The sequence below is a fragment of the Sorex fumeus genome, unplaced genomic scaffold, assembly GCF_029834395.1.
Source record: "Sorex fumeus unplaced genomic scaffold, SorFum_2.1 ptg000063l, whole genome shotgun sequence".
In the NCBI taxonomy this organism is placed as follows: domain Eukaryota; kingdom Metazoa; phylum Chordata; class Mammalia; order Eulipotyphla; family Soricidae; genus Sorex; species Sorex fumeus.
In genome coordinates this window covers 62,422,437-62,437,689 of record NW_026606120.1, presented here as the reverse complement: position 1 = coordinate 62,437,689, position 15,253 = coordinate 62,422,437, and the positions used below count along the sequence as shown (strand labels likewise).

The window sequence follows — 15,253 nt, the reverse complement described above, 5'->3', positions numbered from 1 at the left end:
GGCTGCGCGCCGCCGAGCCCACGTGTGACGGCGCTTGCCGCTGCCCCGGCTGCGCGGCTCGCGGAGCGGCTCCGGAGGCGCCCGGGCAGCAGCAGGGGGGTGGGGGGGGAGGAGGAGGCGGAGGGGGAGGCGGAGGGAGCGGGAGATCTCGGGGCTCGGAGCCGGCCGCCGCTCCGCGCCGCTCCGCCGCGCCGCTCCGCCGCTCCGCTCGCCGCCGCCGCCGCCGCCGCCGCCGCTGCCGCCGCCGCCGCCGCCGCTGCAAGGGGCTCGGAGACCTTTTTCTTTTTCCAAAAAGGGGGTGGGGGTGGGCGGCGGGTGGGGGGGGGCTCAGCTATGGAGGCGAATGGGAGCCAGGGCACGTCGGGCAGCGCCAACGACTCCCAGCACGACCCCGGGTAAGTTTCCAGCCGCCGCTGCCCACCCGGGCTCGCCCGTGTGCGGCGCGGCGGGGCCGGCGCTGCGCGGAGCCGGGCATCTCCCGCGCCCCCCGCGCCCGCCCCGCCCGCGCGCCCCCCGCCCCCGGGGCCGCCCGGGGCCCGCGTCGGCCCCCCGCGCCCCGCGCCCCGCACCCCGGCTCGCGCCCCGCTCGCCGCCCCCCACCCCCCCCGCTCTCCGGGTAGCTTTTGTAAGTTACACGTCAAAATGGCCGATCTGACATCGGTGCTCACTTCGGCTATGTTTTCTCCCTCTAGTAAAATGTTTATCGGCGGACTGAGCTGGCAGACCTCACCAGGTAAGGGAGGGAGGGGGGGCACGCCTGGGTCCCCCCCTTCTTGGCTTCTTTATTGCTCTTTGTTATCCCGGTAGAGGAGCCCCCCCCCCCGCCACCATTGACTCCCCACTTCTCCGGTACAAGGTTATTTATTTATTTTTTTTTAAATAGCGATTCCTTCTCCGAGCCCTCTAAGCGACCTCTGTTGCTGAATTTTCCCCGCGTGTGCACAAATTTCAAAAAAAAAAAAAATCGCGAAAACAAAGCCGAATAACAAGAGAAAACTACTTTTGGTTTTTGTCCTTGATCAAATTTTTGCATTGCTTTCTCTCCCCCCCCCCACGCCCTCCCTCGTCCAACACCTTCTCTCTCCCTCCCCCCACTCCCCCATCTCTCTCTTTCTCTCTCTCTCTCTCTCTCTACAGATAGCCTTAGAGACTATTTTAGCAAATTTGGAGAAATCAGAGAATGTATGGTCATGAGAGATCCCACTACGAAACGCTCCAGGTAAAAACCATCCCCTTCTGGATTTCGTCTTTTATTTTAGAACAAAGTTGGAGTGTTATTTTTGGAGGTGTTCTTCGGAAGTAGCTAAGCGGATTTAGAATGGGGCTCGGGCGTGCGGCTGCTTTCCAGCCTCGCTCCGGTGCCCCCCGCCCTCTCCCCACAGCACCCCGAAAGGTTGTTGTCGATTGGGGCTGAACTCCGGGCTGAGAGATGTCCACCTCTCCACCTTCAGTCATTTCCCGGGGCGCTGCTTTTTCCCTCTGCTTACAAATGACATGCAGCTTCATTCACTTTCCAGACTTTCCTCTCTCCCCCCTACACCTCTTTTTTTAAAAAAAAAAAACCAAAACGTTACGCGGTTCCCCATGCTCCTGATCCTCCTCCCCCCCCCCCAAAAAAAAAACTCTTAAGCCCCTTCTTAGAAAGCTGAACGAGTCTCTTCCAAGTAAGGTTCCCCCCCCCGCCCCCCGTGGAATAAAACAAAGCGTTAAAGAAAGGGACGAGGAGGAGGAGGAGGACGAGGAGGGGAGGAAGGCGAGGTGGGCAAGAGTGGGGCCGGCAGCCGCCTTTTCTCCAAGTTGCCGCGGCCCGCCCTGCCCGCGTCCCCCTTCCCCCGTTAACCTTGATGCTCGCAGGCGGGGCGCAGCGGGGCTGGCGTGGGGGGTGACTTGGGCGCTGCATCTTGCCGGGGGGTGGGGGGTGGGGGGTGGGGGGTCTTCGCTCCCGGTTGCGTTCCATGGTGTCACGCTTTTTTTTTTTTTTCCTCTTCTTATTTGTTTTCCTCTCCCCTCTTTGTCTCCTTTCAGAGGCTTCGGTTTCGTGACGTTCGCGGACCCCGCAAGTGTAGATAAAGTGTTAGGTCAGCCCCACCACGAGTTAGATTCCAAGACGGTAGGTGGCTCTTCCCTTGTTGGGGTGGTTGTTGTTGTTGTTGTTTGTTGTTTGTTGTTGTTCTTCGCCCCTTTTCAGGAACGAGCTGGGCACTGACAGTCCCATTTAAAGGGACAGCGTCGTCTTTAGCAGCTGTGCCGAGCACCCGGGACTTCCCCTCCCTCCTCCCCTCCCCTCACCCCCCCCACCCCCCCCCCAGAGCTGGCCGGGGCCGGCACCAAACTTTGCTGCGAGGACTGGGTTTTTTTTGGGGGGGGTTGGCTTTTTTTGGCGCCCCCCCCCACCCTCCTAGGAGCTTTTCCCCTTGCTGCCAGGCCTCTGCCTGCGGGGTGGGGGCGGGGTGGGCTCCAGGAGAGGAGCGGGCCTCCGCCTGGGTGGGTGGGTGTGGGGGGAACCTTGCAGAAAGTCCAGCAGCTGAGCCCGGGCAACTTTTCTTTGTCAGCCGAGCCGGGTCCGTGCTCCCAGCGGCGGCGGTGGGAACCGGCTTGGGGAAGGCGCAAACCTGCTCGGGGCTGGGCCGAGGTGCTGGATGGAAGTGGCGGTGGTTGGGGGGCCCAGGCCGGGGCCAGGGGGCGCTCGTCCCCCGGCCTGGCAACAGGTTCCTCCCGGGGTGCTGGGGGCTCCAAATGTGCTGGAGAAGGTGGTGTTGGTGGTGGCAACCTCCCAGCATCACCGGGGCATCCAGTGGCTGCCCCCAGATTGGTGTGAAATCTCAAGTCTGGGGTTTCAAAGTGATTTTCAGTTTTTAAATTTAATTTTTTTTTTTTTTTAAAAAAAGCATTTCTGCTTCTTTCTTTGGGCCTTTGAGTGTGGAAACTTTTCTAGCAGTCACGAGATTAAAATAAAATCCAGCGTGAGTGCGGGGTGGGGGATGCCTTAGGTAGAGGCATGTGAACGGATAAAGGCCCTTCAGTGGAGGTCAGGGAGGTTGTTCTGTTGGGTCTGGGTGGGTGGCCGCTGGCCCTGGCCTTTATGTTGACCCAAACCTGGTAGTGTTGTACCCTCCCTCCCCCCAGTTTTTATATTTGTCTCCCTGAGCAGGGTCCTGGGTGGGGGGGGCGCTTAATGCTTCTCAGGACTTTACTTTTTAGGGGTGGGAGGCTGCAACAGGCAAGGGGCCATTGGCTTGGCGTCCTGCTGTCCAAGGTCTGGGCAGAAAGAAGGTTCCCTGCCTCTGGGCCTCAGTTTTCCTTCTCTGTAAAGTAAAGCAGTGGAACAAGGGCCCTTTAACTTGAACACTGGGAGAGAAAAGAGGAAGCTGCTGCCTTTAGTGCTCTGCACTTGCCCTCACAGACAGATCCACCCCATTCTCTCCCTGCAGAGGTGCTGAGCGCTGAGGTGCTGAGCGGGTGCATGCCCTCTACTGCCCTCTGCCCCCCCACCCCTGCACACCCCATCCCCCCAGGAAAGGCCCCCAAGCCAACTAAGCTGCTTTAATCAGCCCTCTGGATTTGTCAGAGCTCGCTGCTGGCTTGTTTGCACTTTGCAGAGAATTTAATTTCAGGTTCAGTCATTTGTGGGGTGATAATGGATGTCTCCTTGAATTTTTTTTTTTTTTGCTAGACATTTTAAAAAGACGCTAAAATGAAACAGGAGAAATAGTGTGAGGCAGAGGAGGAACTTGAACTTGATTCTCCAGCCCCTCTCCATGCCTGGGAGCCATGGGCCTGGCTTTCTTTGGATTCTGGGCTACCCCACCCCCCACCCCCCCCACCATTTCCCTCCCTAAATGTTTGTTAGACAGGTTGTGCTCTCTTACTGTTTAGTATAACTCAGCTTTTGACTTTGTCTCAACGTTCAGTGCAGGAGGCAGATGCTGTTGGTTTATTGACTTGGAAACGCCGATCTTGTTTACCGTTACCTTAAAAGCTTTGTTTAGGTAACGGCCATTCCTATCCCAAATAGTATCCTAGTCTCTTTCCTAGAGGTTTGTAGCTACAGTAAGTAGAGCTGTACCTAACTAACTAATGTTTTCATTTTTGCTAGTTTTCGTTTTTCTTTTTTCTTAAATAAATAGTTGACAGGGATGTGCAAAAGGTTGGGATTTGCCAAACTTGCCTTGACCTTCCCCCCTTTGCCCCGTTTGGGGAGATCAATGTGTGTGCACTTCACACATCACACTCCACGCTTGTTCCTCAAACCTTAGCACACGATTCAGGGATTCAGATTGGCTTTGAGTTTTGTAATTTTTGAGCTATACTGATGTTATTATTATTATTATTTAGCTACTCTGCTTTCTTCCTGTCTACCTGCCCCCTCCAGATCCTGGCCACCCCCCCCCCCCCCCATAAGTCCCTTTGACTCTGCAAGCCGGCCAGGTGACTTACTGCAATTGTATGCTGGTCAGCTGAAAAAAATTACTTTGGGGGAGTGTTTCTGAAAAGACCGAGAGTCTTCCAGGACTGGTCAACAGAATGGAAAATCCACACCTGTTGTATTTCTCTTGTAGAGAGTTCTCTAGTCAGTGCTGAATACACCTGTAGCTGTGATAGTGTTAATCTTGATGAAAGGATAGTTCCCTAGATCAGAGGTTTTTGTCTAGTTTTCAAAACGTAATCTCTCATTTCTCAGGTGACGTTTAAAGGTGGAGCACATGGGCTGCAGGCTTTTATGAGGTCTTTATGCTCAATCTTTGTCTCACCAGCTGGGTCTTCCAGGATGTAACTCTGGGAACAAGTGAATTATCTGTATTGTGCCACCCCCCCCCCCCCCACCTCCTCTAACCACCCCCTGCCTTTTCCCAAAGCAATTTTTTTACTCTCTCAAAGGCAGAACTGAAAACAAGGTTCAGATTTACATTTTAAAAGGGGAACATTTTAATATGAAAGCTAAAGCCTATAAATAAAGCAGTCAGTATTTGGGCCACTCTCCTTGCTGAGTTTCACCCAAAGATGTGTGACATTTAGAAAGCCAGTGAAAACCTACAATGGCAGTACTTTTGTATTTCTTTGTCTCCATATTTTCTCCAACAATTGTACCCCACTCCCGAACCCCTGTGCACCCCATCCCCAGTTATCTTGTTAGATTCAAATGCTTCCATGGGAAAATCTTCCCTGACTGGAAATCCTCTATTCTGCTGGACCAGGTTTTGTTGGGGGGGGCAGGTGGGGGTTGAGGACATTTTCCCCATTGGATTGGAGTTGGGGTATGGGTGAGACCCTATTTGACACTAGACTTTTCCAGAAATGTTTTCTTCCAGCCCTCTCTTCTCGTAGAGTGAACATATGCGTACTTTTCTAACTCCGTGATTTTTTTTTGAAAACCCATGGCTTTAGCATAAATGTTTCCACTTCATTATTAGTTTTTTGAGGACTAAGTCAGGTTTCACCAGTTTTGAGACTTTTTTTTTTTGAGGTGTAAATTTAGAAGGCACCGTGATTTTGATTAATCTTAGCTAATGTTATTTTTGTGAAAAAAGAAGTCAATTCAAACTCAGCTTTGTGTTCGATGTCTTAAGGGGAAGTGTTTTTTTCTTTGTGTTGACTTAAAAACATTTTGGAATTCTTATCCCCACCTGTGTTTGGTTATCACTGGAGGAAGCACAGTTTAGTTACTGCCGGAAGATTTCTGACATTTAATTTTTAGGTTATGATTTTCAAAAAATGGTGATATTCCATCCATTTTTTTTTCCACCCTAGCCTTGCATCACAGATTTAGATGCAATATCATTCAGTATTGGGTGTCTGTGGTCCTTGCTAAGTAAAGAACACAGAAGATCTGGTTTATTTTTATTGAAAAATTTATCGTGTGTGTATTTTGGACCACACCTGATGGTGTTTGGGGGTTGCTCCCAGCTGTGCTCAGGGGACCAGGTGGTGCTAGGCGGGAAACAAGGCTTCCTGCAATGGAAGGCCTCTGGCTGGTTGAGCCATGTCCCTGGTCTGGGTTCTTCCTGGCTTGAGTTCTCGTTTCTTCATACGTTGAAATGGGTGGTAAGACATTTCAGAAAAGTTTGTTCTGTGTTTCATTTTGGGGAGGAATAAGGAATGTTCAGATTCAAGGTCAACAAACTTTTGAGTTGCCTGGAAAGTTACTAAAAGCTGGCTAAGAAGCCTGAGAAATGAGTGATTAATACTTAGGTTGATTAATCATAGTTCTCATCCCCTGCCTCCCCATCACCCCCTCATCCCCCCCATTTCCTCAAAGTATGAAAACTGATGCCCGCTTTTCCATTTTTGTTTTGCCCTTCCCCCCCAGATTGACCCCAAAGTTGCATTTCCTCGTCGAGCACAGCCCAAGGTAAGTAGGCACCAGTAATAGGATTTTAACACTCAGAAGTGGTTGCCAAGGATTTTCAGTTTCAAACAGAGCACTGGCAGTGAAGCGTTGAAACCTGGAGCGCGCCGTTCCCTCCGAGTGTCCTCAGCCAGTGACCGAGGCGGGTGCTCTGAGATGCTGTGTGTCCACACCTCCACGTCTGGAGGTGGGTTCTGAGCATCTAGTGGGGTGTGTGGGGGGTGGGGAGGTGGGGGTGGGGGATGGGCAGGGGCGAGGAACCCGATCCTCCGTGGGAGGACACGGAACCAGCTGTTGCAATATTTATCCAAATGGTTTTGTTTGTTTTTTCAAAGCGTTGCTGAGATGGCATCAGAAAAATTGGACCGCTCTTGGTCACTCTTTCAGAGGGTAGTCCCGGGCCCCTTTGAGGTCTGGTGGAGCGAGTCGGATTTCTGTAACCAGGGTTTTCTCTGTAGCCACCCTCTGCCTCCCAGCTCTAACTGACAGAGTGGGTGTCTTGGTTTCAGATTGGTTGACTAAACTTGTGGGCCCCTTTGAAACAGGTTGAGCTGCTGCTTTGGGCCAAGACTGGTGCCCGGGCAGATTCGTGCGGGAAATGCTGTTGACTGGGTAGGAGTGGTTGTTACTGGCGGAAGTGTCAAACTGTGCTTTTCTTTACCTTTCGGAGTGTGTGAAGTGTGTCGCTCACATGGTTTTCACCGGGTTTCCACAGGGACACAAGTCTCAGGTGTCAAGCGCTTAGGTTGGACTCGTGAGATTTGAGCTTTTGCATTCTGCTTCGTGTTTCTCGCTATGACATTGGAAGATGTACTTTTCCTGCATCATGTGACCTTGGCACGCTGCGGGAAAGGGGGAAGGTGGAGCTTCTGATGATTGGTCGGAAAGGGAAAGGGCTCCGGCTTTAGCACCCCCAGTTTATGGAGCACGGTGTCCCAGAAGTGGAATATCTCGGTTGTGGAAAGGGAGGAAGAGAGTTGCACGTTGGTGGAGAAAAAGTTGGCTGTTGTGGATGATTTTGAGAATTTCAGTTACAGAACTTGTCGCACAGTTCTTTCTCCTTCCTGAATATATTTTGTCTCCCCTTCTTCTCCTCTTGATTCTTGGCTCGTTTTGAAGAGTTACGTATCTCACAATAAGTACCTGTAGCAAAACATCTTCCATCTTTCTTCACTTTTCTTGTTTGCTTTTGGGCCACATTCAGCTGTACTTAGGCTCAGGGATTACTCCTGGTGGTGCTAGGGGACCATGTGTGGTGCTGGGGATCAAACCCAAGTTGGCTGCGTAGAAGGCAAGAGCCCTACCCACTGTGCCATCTCTCTGGCCCCAAAGCATCTTTTTTTTTTTTTTTTTTTTTTTTTTTTTTTTGCTTTTTGGGTCACACCCGGTGATGCACAGGGATTACTCCTGGCTCTGCACTCAGGAATCACTCCTGGCGGTGCTTGGGGGACTATGTGGGTTGCTGGAATCGAACCCGGGTCGGCTGCTTGCAAGGCAAGTGTCCTACCCACTGTATCGCTCCAGCACCAGCATCTTTTTTTTTTTTAACCTAATGCTTAGGCAAGTCATAGGAATTAATGAACCTGCATTAGACTTTTCTGAGCGCAGATTTTGGGACCATCCTATTTGTTTAGAGACTGCTTTCCAGACTGTTCCTTGGCATTTCAGAAGGCTTTCCAGAGTTAGCTGTCTTCCACGGGGTTTGAAGAATTGGCTGTTTCTTAAGTGTGAATCTTCAAATTTCCAGGTTAGTCATTTGATCACCCAGAACTAGGATCCAGTTACCCTACAGGGAAACTGGAAAAATCCCTAACTTGGTCAGACCATGGGTTTGACCTGTTTTCTCCTCCCCCTGGCTTCTTTCCAAGCCAGGAAGGCAACATTTTAGTTTACTGTACTCTGGAGTTTGGTTATTTATTTATTTTTGTTGGGGGAGGGCATGCAGGTGCTCAGGGGTAACTCCTCGCTCTGTTCAGGGATCCCTTCTGGTGAGGTTGGAGGATCATATGGGATGCCTGGGCTCCAAGGTGGGTCAGCGCGTTTAAGTCAAATGTGCCACTGGCTGTGCTGTCACTTCAGCCCCAGCTGGCATTTGGGTTTCAGAGATGTACTCAGTTGAATATGAGCTAGGACATTTCTTTCTTTCTTTTGTGTTTTTGTTTTGGGGCCACACCTGGCAATGCTCAGGGGTAACTCCTGACTCTGCATTCAGAAATCACTCCTGGCGGTGCTCAGGGGACCATATGGAGTGCAGGGGTATGAAACCACATGCAAGGCAGACGCCCTCTCTGCTGTTCTATCACTCTGACCCTGAGGTAGGATATTTCTTGGGCATGTGGCATTATGTATTTGTACCCCCCACCCCACCTGTCCCTTTTCCTAGAGTCTGGGATATTTTAGGTGAATTATCGGCCTTAGGTGAATGGTTAGCTGTGAGCTCATGTCTCAGCCATCGATCGGGAGAGCAAAACTATCCCTGGGTCACGGATTTAGTCATAGTACCTTAATTTTTATGTTCTGTGTCACAAGGGACTTTCCTGTTCATTATTTCCATTTGACTCCCCTGTCCTGGGATACGCAGCAAATCGCCTTTTTTGCAGCCTCGGTTTCCTCATCCGCAAAGTGGGAGCGATGACCGTAGCTCCCTTAGCTGGCTGATGTGAGTCAGAAGTGAGGCTGGCACAGGGCGAGGGCCTCGTTTCTCCTCATTCCCACCACCACCGTTATCACGGTGGGGGTGAGTCATTATTGCTCTCGTTGGTTTCAAGCTTGACCATCTGGGCTCCGCTCCCAGCTGCACTCAACTCACGTGCAGAGTTTTGGCAAATTGTGCTACTCCCCTGAAGCTCGGTTTCCCCCATCTCAGTTGTTGTTGTTGTTGTTGTTGGTTGTGTGTGTGTGTGTGTGTGTACGGCGTTAGTAAAGGTAAGGCGATTTAAAGAAAAGAAAGCCTGGCACATGGTAGTGTACCATATGTGTTGCTTACTGTTTTTCCTGCTATTTTTAATAGGCTCTCCCACCCATCTTGCGAGAGGCCCAGCAGTACGAATGGTGTTAACTGCGGGTGCTGTCAGGCCCTGCTGTAGCGCATGCTGTGTATTGACTCACACAGTCTTCACCTTTGCCTCCGTGGTGGATACCGGATTATCCCCACCCTGAAGACGGGGGGATGGTGGCACCACACATGGCAGGAGAAAGTGGTGCAAGGGACACACCCAGGCAACCTGGATCCAGAACTGGGCCCTCGCTCAGTGTTGGATCCCGTGGCGGGGGGCGGGGGGGGACCCCAGTCTTGGGGGAGTGGGGGCAGGTACCGGTGCTGTCCGTCAGTTACCAAGTTAGCAAGGGGCCGGCGGGGGCTCAGTTTGATCATGGGGCTGGGAGGCGCGGACGCCTGCCAGCATCTCCGCCTTCGTCGGCCTGGCTCCTGGGATGTCTCCCCTCCGTCGGACTCCTCAGGGAGCCCTTTCAGTTGGTTCTGGAGTTGCTCAAGTGGAGGGAGGCGGCCGGGCTGCGGTGGTTGTGGGGTCGGAGCTGGGTGGGGACAACATAGCCTTGTTAATGGTTATTTTCCCACAGAATTTGAGCCCGGCCACAGGGGTTTCCAACTGGAGTTCGTGCTGGAGGCCAAGCCTGGCCCGAGCAGGGAACTTTAAGTCAGGCCTTTGTGTACTGTTTGTCTCCCTTCAATTAAAGTTCTGTGTGTCCCGGGGAGGATGGGGGCGGGGTGCAAGGTGAACTGTGCCCCTCTTGGTGGCCAGGGCGCGGCGCCTGTAAGTGATACGTCAGCGCGAGGCTCGGTTTAAAATTCATGTCTCTGTGTTCTGGCCGTCCCTCCTCACTGACACCGGCCAAAGAAATATTCCATGGAGGTGTTAAAACAAGACGAGTGGAAAGAAAACGTAACCAAATACCAAAGAAAAGCCCCGGCCGTGAAGAACAGATTTCAGATTCGTCCTGTCCTGACTTTCTCTTGTGTGCTGCGCACATGAAAATCGGCTTTGAGGGGAATCTGGACGTGAGCCCCCCGAGGTCGGGTCTGCAGCCCTGCAGGCCTCCTCCCCCCGCCCCCCTGGGGACTTGGGGCTGTTCATTAGCGAGGTTCATTTGGATCAGAAGAAGATAAGTTTGTCCTGTACCTCCTTGCTCCCCGATGATTATTTCATCTCGTGAAATATGTAAGAGCCGCCCCCGCCCCCTCCCACCCCTCCAGCGGCTCTTGAAAAATTCAGAGGGTCGTGCTGCTCTATAAAAAGGCAGTTTCGAGGGCTGGTGCTGGAGGCCAGGGCCAGGGGATCAATCATGTCACCTCTTTGCTTGGGGCGGGGGGTTGGGCTGCCTGGAAGAGCTGGGCCCCAGTTTGTGGGTTCTCTTCTGGGGTGTGTGTGTGTGTGTGTGTGTGTGTGTGTGTGTGTGTGTGTGTAAGTAAGTGTTCAGCCTTGCACACTGTCCACCTCATTGGCCTGGTTTACGGTGAAGCCCCCTCCCCCCCACCCCTACCCCCACCTCTGTCTCCTGCCCAGCGTTCTCCTTTATTCTGCCTGTTTCTTGTGGCCGTCAGTCACTTACACGCAGGTGGCAGGGGGACACGAGCAGGGGCGTTGTCTCAGCTGCCTCCCAGCGTCGGTTTTCTCCTCCTCACGCCAGGGCAAGTTCTGGTGCCCGACAGGGAGTGGTTTTGAGGTTGATGCAGAATCTATGGCTGGTGCCGGCCACCCCAAAACACCCAGCAACTGTGGGCTATTATTGGACAGTTGTCAGTGCCAATGAAAACGGATTATAATCGTGAAACAACCTAAGAGAAAGATGTTTAAGATAAACTGTGGTTGGGGATGCAAGCCCTCTGAGGGCAGGCTAGTAAGTGGGGCAGGGTGGCAGGGTAAGGGCATGAAGTGGGGTGGGCCCCTTTGTACAGCAGAGGCCAGGGGCTGGCATGGCCGTTGGGCTGTCGCGTTGCTGCCCCAGGTCACCCACCTCTCTATCACGGCAAGGTCGAGCTTGCAGCCGGGTTCCCCTGCCCACTGACAAGGCCGCGGGGCCTGGAAGGTCCTCCTGCAAGGTCCTCCGGTGAGCAGGAGGCATCCAGATGGGTGTCTGCTGCGTGCGCATTTTCCACGCAGACCTTCTGTTCTGGGGAAGTGGTCATGGCGCAGCTGCTCAAGGGCCAGGAATGAGCATTGAGCCTCCGAACTCCACTCATTGCAGGGGGCTGGCTCACTTGAACACCCCCTGACAAGCTGCCACTGGGCAGCCAGGAGCTACCCCCCTCTGCAGCAGGGCCAGGCGGCGGAATGTGTACGGCTCGTGGCCACCACACCGTGGAGCCTGGGGGACTGTGGTGTTGCTGCCCATGCTGGCCTTTCTCTTGCCTGCAGCAGTGTCAGCTCCCGAGGGGCTGCCCACCCTCCAAACGTCCTTTCCCTGCATCGGGTCGGCCTTGCCTTCATGCTGATATCCTGGCCTCCAGCTGACCCAGATGTGGACCCTTGTGTCCACGATCAGATGTGGGACTCTCCTGGCTCCCTGGGATGGGAGAGGCACCCTCTGAGGAGACAGCTGGCTGTGGTGGAAGCCAGCAGACATTGTGTTCCGTTCTTAGTGTGTGTGAGTGTGCGCGCGCGTGTGTGTGTGTGTGTGTGTGTGTGTGACTTCAATGGGTTTGGGGGCTGCCCCCAGTGGAATTCCAGGGGCACACCTGTTCAGGGGTAATAATGCCAGCAGTGCTTGGAGGTTGGGGGTGGTGATGCTGGGGGTGAAGCTGCCCACCCCCACCCCCACCCCCCACCCTACCCCCACGCCCTCCGAGCTTGTGCCCTGCCCTTTGAACTCTCTTCCTGGCCTCTGTTTTGTACTTTTGAAAACCGAATGATTTTGGACCCAGAGCCCCATGCCCACGCAGGGGAGATGCAGTCCGCCTGCGGTCGGTCATCCGTCTTCGTCCTCTCATGGGCTTATCTCTTCCACGCTTAGGACACGATGGGTGGGCATACACTTCTTGGGGGGTGTCTCAGCAGCCCCTTCATGGTTCTGGAATGTTCATGGAGCAGCCCAAGACCTTGCCAGCCTGGGAGCAAGGCCCCTTCCCTGTCTCGCGCTGCTCTGAGACAGTGCGCCCGCCCTTGGTGGATGAGCCACTGCAGAACCAACCCGACCCTCTTCCAGGGCCCCGTCACCTTCCCCGCAGAGTGCTGCCTCCCTCCTCTTGGACGGATTGCCCCTGTTCCCAGAGCGCTTTGTCTTCCCTTCCGTTACAGCCCTTCCAGCAGTGATCCAGGAGCAGAGGCATTTCGACGCATTCATCAGGCATGGGGTCAGGCTCGGACTCATTTATTCTCCAGAGCTTATTGAGTGCCTGCGGGGGGGGGGGGGGAGAGGGGGGCAAATGCGTGTGAAGTTCTGGGAGCAGCTGGGGAGTAAGGCAGAGACCCCAGCCAGTGGCGCCCAGCCGCGGTGAGCCGTGGGCAGCACGGGCAGGTGTGAGATCTCGCCAGGCCCAACACTGCAGCAGGGCCATGCTGGAGCCCGTCTTTAACACAGTCCATGGGCCACCTTCAGAATTCAGTAATTATTGACCAAGTTTCTGCCGAGCACCGGGGACTGTAGTAAGCACTTTGCTCTGGGTTTTAGGGTTGTTCTAGTTCATGCCTTATCGCCTTCACTGGACAATAAATTCCAAGGGCATGGGCATATCTTTACTAATTGAAAAAATTAAAACCAACCCAACAACAGATACCCGTAGTTCTTAGGCCTGCTCTTGCACACATCATCACCCTCCATCTGGGAGAGGCATGGGTGGGTGCAGAATGACCCCAGAAACACCTGTGGTTTTTCCCTGGAGCCCAGGAGATGCGGGAGGGAAATACCCAGGCCCCATGGAGAGAAGAGCAAAGCCAGCTCCTGCAGGAGAACGGTTTTGTTCCAGATCCTGAAGAACAGGCAATAAGGAAGGTAGGACCGTCTTCTCCCTGTCTGGCTGGAAGAGGCCAGGACATGCCCTGTGGCACAGTCTGGGATGCGGTGGGGTGGTGGTGGCGTGGTGAGGCTTGGTGAGTGGGGGGGTGGGGTGGGGCTTAAGTGCCAGGTCTTGTAGATGGGTCAGACTTTCTTTGGCAGGTGCTGGGGTGCCTGGTATGTGTGTGTGTGCAGGACCCGAGAGAAGCTCCGGGAACCCTCTGAACTCCCTTAGCCCGGTGTGGGTGTGTGACAAAGGCCATTTCCCCGAGAGCTGCTGCTTCTCATCTGGGCCTTCTCATCTGTGTATCTACCTCAGAGTGTATGTTCTTGTGGGGAGGGGTCCACTGGGGCATCGCCGCATGGACAGAGCTGGAGTGGTCTTGTTTCTGCCTCCAGCCCTCTCTTGTGTCTTTACTAAATCCCCCAAGCCCCCAAGGTCTGTTCTTGAGCCTCAAGCTGTGACCATGGCTGCCCTGTGGGGAGATTGGGTTGTTTCTTGGGGTGGACGTCCCAGCTGGCCTGGCTGACCACAGCACCCATGACCTCTCTGGCTGGGCCTGCATAGGGGTGCAGGGATCTCCGTAGCCTCGGTTTCCCTTGTGTGGCCAGGGACTGGGAGCACACTGTGCAGTGGCCTGGGTGGGGGCGTCCACCTGGGGCAGGTCTCCCACTGGGCCCCCCAGGTTAGCAGGTATGCTGTAGAGAGCATCTGGCTCCCAGACGCCTGCAAGGTCACCCTTGGGGTGCGGGTGGGGGCTTCCCGAACTGTAGTTTTTGATGTTTGAGACGTTGCATTTTCAAGAAGAAAAATTAAAGATCATCAAAATGACCGGCCTTTGCTGCCAGCCAGCCTGTGATGTCACCTTGGTTCCAAACACTTAAATGCTTAATACCTCCGTCCCCAATTTTGAATCCTTGCAACTGTCTTGGTGGTGTCTCCTACTGTTGGAGAAACTGAGGCTGCTTTCCTGAGAACCTAGAGCTAGGAGGGGCCCGAGCTCAGTCTCTGGAAAGTCTGTCCCCGGTTTCTGCTGCTCCCCAGCCGGTCCCACGGTGACCTGTGGAGGTGAGAAGACTGAGGAGCCCTCCCTTGCTGCAGCGCACATCACACCCTCCAGATGGAGGGTGTTGGTCTCTGGTCAGGAAGCTTCCCGTTAGTTTCCGCTCCCTAATTCCTATTTTCCTGAGCGCCTCTTCACTTGCTGTGAAATTCTGGGCAGATCCCCTCTTGGTTTCATATCTCCGTGGCTTTATCCGTGGAAGGAGGATTTCAGCAGTGCCCACGTCACTGGGTAGTCGAAGGGATTAGCCGCGCTCATGCCTGGGAAAGACCTCGGAGGAGCCACCGGTCTCTGTGTCTGACCCCCAGGACAGTCTTGTCCAGTGACCCCTTAGCCCCCGGCTTTTGGGGAGACAGGAGCTGGCAAGAGAGGCAGTGGGAAGCCGGGGCCTGGCTCCGGAAGGGGAATGGCATGGAAGGGGAGATGGGAAGGGGGGAGGGCCCAGCCCTTTCTCTTTGGATGCGTGCTGAACGATAGGAGCTCATTTCCTCCTCTGAGTCCAAGGCCCGTGTCTCTTCTGCCTCTGAGAATGAGGTCCTGGGGAGCAGCGAGGGACAGCTTGGACCCTGCTGTGTGAGAGACCTCTCCAGTCTTCTCCCTCCCAGCCCTGCTCTTTATCTGCCTGGGGGTAGTTGCACCAATGACTGATCTGAAAGCATCACATTCATTTATTTGTCACTGGCTGTGACAGGCAAGTTAATGCTAATGGATTCTTTTTTTAGCCTGTTGTCTGGGATGAGTTTCTCCCAAATGTCCTGAAATCTAAGGCGTTAGGGGCATGTGTAACTTTTGTGGCAGGGGAGGATTTAAAAGATAAATAGGGTTTTGTGTGTGAGGGACCTTACATTTCGGTTAGGGGCGAGCGCAGGCAGGGAGGGGCCATTGGTCCAGC

General features: G+C 54.0%; 1 protein-coding gene across 5 annotated transcripts in view; it reads left to right on the top strand.

Moving 5' to 3' along the window:
- Nucleotides 1–308: 308 nt before the first annotated feature.
- MSI2 (musashi RNA binding protein 2) overlaps nt 309–15,253 on the top strand; it is a 347,468-nt gene continuing 332,523 nt past the window's right edge. For 4 of the 5 annotated variants that reach the window (XR_008794219.1, XM_056126745.1, XM_056126744.1 and 1 more), the window contains exons 1-5: nt 324–395; nt 693–733; nt 1,138–1,219; nt 2,026–2,110; nt 6,308–6,349. Coding sequence is in view for 4 of the 5 variants with exons in the window: in XM_056126745.1 (XP_055982720.1) it covers nt 334–395; nt 693–733; nt 1,138–1,219; nt 2,026–2,110; nt 6,308–6,349 (312 nt within the window). In the remaining variant the exon portion in view is untranslated. Of the gene's footprint in view, nt 396–692; nt 734–1,137; nt 1,220–2,025; nt 2,111–6,307; nt 6,350–15,253 lie in introns of all 5 variants that reach the window. The other variant, XM_056126743.1, reaches the window with a different exon arrangement.